Source organism: Olea europaea, chromosome 12, assembly GCF_002742605.1.
Source record: "Olea europaea var. sylvestris chromosome 12, O_europaea_v1, whole genome shotgun sequence".
NCBI classification, from domain to species: Eukaryota; Viridiplantae; Streptophyta; class Magnoliopsida; order Lamiales; family Oleaceae; genus Olea; species Olea europaea.
In genome coordinates, this window is record NC_036248.1 from 3,686,407 (window position 1) to 3,689,344 (window position 2,938).

The window sequence follows — 2,938 nt, forward strand, 5'->3', positions numbered from 1 at the left end:
GCAACTCTTACTTTGTTATCAAAATAAACAGCTTAGCCGCCCCATCATTTCAAAGAAAAATGGGTCAAATTGGTTTTTTTTTTTTTTTTGGGGAGAACGAGTGATTGAAAAGGAGGAAATTTTTTATTTTTGATTTATTTATAATGTTATTTTATGGGAGATTATATGATTGAAAATAGTAGGGAAAAAATAAATTTTAATTTCATGGAGATTAAACGAGAGTTTATTTTAGAACTTAATTATTTATTTAAAAGTAAGCTAAACCAAATTTTACAGCTGTATAACACATTAAGGGCCCGTTTGGTAGGAATTTTGAGAATTGATTTTTTGACCGTTAGAAGAAAAGTGGGATCCACATGTGAGAGAAGAAGTCAAAAATTACGGCTTGAATAGTAAAATAACGGTCAAAAAATCAATTTTTTGAGGCAAAAAATCCCTACCAAACGGGGCCTAAGCTCTTGTTTGAGCCCAATTTTTTCATTAAAATATATTTTTTTCATAGTGATTTGACTTCATATCAACTACATATTTTTCAATAAAATAGTATTACACTCAAATTCAAATTTTTTCTTTATTCTTTAACCAGGTATTTTTCATCATAACACTATTTTAAAATACATTTTGCTAGAAAAATGGGGTTCAAACAACCCTAGGCCTCTGTTTAGCCCCCATTTTTTGAAATGAAAATTGGTGGAATAGTATTTTTTTTGAAAAATAAGTGGTTAAAAAAAAGGAAAAATTTTCGATTTACGTGTAATATCATTTTATGAAAGATTGTGTGATTCTCGGTTGGTAGCCATTTTTTTAAAATACATTTTTCTCTCTTTTATTTTCAACTACACATTCTTTATTAAAATAATATTACACGTAAATCAAAAACTTTTCCTTATTTCTCAACTACACATTTCACATCAATTTACTATTCTAAAATGCATTTTTACATAAATGAAATGAAATGTAATTAATGAGATTCGAACATGTTTAACAAGGATCAAACCGTCAAAGTACATGACTACAAAGATTTTCAACACATCTCAATATAACGTGTCAGAGAAGGAAAAAAGGAAAAAGAGATTTTTTTTTTTTTTTTTTTTTTAAATTTCAATTTTATTGATAAGGGATTGACAACTATGATCGATAATTTGGACATATTTACCATAAATTTTTTTAAAAATAATTTTTTAAAGAATATGTAATAAAAATAAATGAAGAGTATAAATTTACTAAGTAAATTATTATATTAAAAATATATAATAAAAACTAATTTAATTTTTTAAAAATTAGACTTTAAAAAATGGATTCGTTTAGCCCCCATTAAATTAATTTTTACCTTTTTCTCTCATGTTTTTAATCATACAATCTTTTATAAAATAATATTACACGTAAAATTCAAAAAAAAATTCTTCATTTTTAACCACTCATTTTTCATAAAAATACTATTTTGCCCATTAAATTTTGAAATAATGGGACCAAATGGGGACTAAATAAACAAATCGATTAGTGTTTATCAACAAATGTGGACGAAAGATTGGAGAAGAAAAATGAATAATATTGTGGATAAATTTATTAGTGCATAATTTTGGATCCTTGGGTCCACCCCATGCGAGTATATGGACAATCCAAAATTATGTAGTCCAAACATTATTTTAATTTTAATAGTGATTATGATAATTATTTTTTGATTGTTAGAGAAAAAAAATGATTTCAATTAAAAAATGACGGTTTGCCAATTGTCAAAAAATTATTTTTTGGGGCGGAAAATCAGAACAAAAACGGGGGCCATAATCCCGACCCCCTCCCAACCTCGAATGCAGTGAAGAATCTTAAAAATGACGAAGAGCTCTCCTCCTTCGATTCAAGCTCTATATGACCTCTGCAAGAAGACCTTCGCGCCCTCAGCGACACGTCCGCCTTCTTCTCTGGCCATTAACAAACTCTGCTCCTTATTGGGTACCTTTCATTTCCTTTTTTCTTTTCCTCCTGTGTTGAAATATATGATAATTATATGTAACCCATTTTAAAAATTGATTAATCACTTTTTCTTGGGATTTTTTGTATGCTGTTTTCAGTTATGGGTTTGTTTTGCTTTGGTGTTAAATTGGACAGGCGAAATTTCTCGGTGGTATATGCAAATTATGTTCTTGTTTTTTCATTTTCAGTTGAATATATGGTACTTATTTGTATCTCAAAAATTGATTTATTTACACTTTACACTGGTCTTTTCTACACAGTGTTTTGAATTTTGAGTTTGCTACTTGGGTGTTAATTTAAATTGGGTGATGTAAAAACCTTAGAGCTGCCTAACCTGCTGACATCCAGGTGAAAAGAGTCATTGTTTGTGTCATATTTGAATCCGAGATAAGCTTTCTTTCTCCTGTTATCTCTTAAGTTACAGGCATTGAAGCGATTGAGTGAGAGAGAGAGAGAGAGAGAGAGAGAGAGAGAGAGAAAGAAAATCAACACCCTAATTTTTCTTTTAATAATATAATAGAACGTACGGCAATAACAAGAGTGAAACTATGTGCTAAAAGGAGGCATGCCTTATTATAAGATAATGCGATACCATCACCACCGACCTTTGACTATTGAAATTTCTTATTAGTATGTGCAATTTAGGTTCATTTCATCTTCACTTTTCTTTTCTAGTTGAACATATGCTAGTTATTTGTTACTTATTTTAAATATTGACTTATCTACACTTTAAATGGCCCATTCACGTATGGTGGCTTGAATTAAGGGTTTGCTTTGGTGTTAAATACAGCATTTTGAATTATGGGTTTGCTTTGCTTTGGTCGTAGATTGGATTAATTTAAATTTCTAAATAGTATGTGCAATAGTGCGAAATTATTTTCATTTGCTTTCTTGACATTTTTCTTCTAATGTGATTACTATATAACTTTCTCAAAAAGGAAAAGAGCACAAATAACAAAGGAGGGGG

At 29.2% G+C, this 2,938-nt stretch overlaps 1 protein-coding gene across 1 annotated transcript in view; it reads left to right on the forward strand.

The window, feature by feature from the left end:
• Positions 1 to 1,732: 1,732 nt before the first annotated feature.
• The window catches only part of LOC111405250 (plant cysteine oxidase 3), a 5,847-nt gene continuing 4,641 nt past the window's right edge, over positions 1,733 to 2,938 (forward strand). The window contains exon 1 of the mRNA XM_023034054.1: positions 1,733 to 1,950. Coding sequence (XP_022889822.1) covers positions 1,830 to 1,950 — 121 coding nt within the window. The 5' untranslated portion in view covers positions 1,733 to 1,829. The remainder of the gene's footprint in view (positions 1,951 to 2,938) is intronic.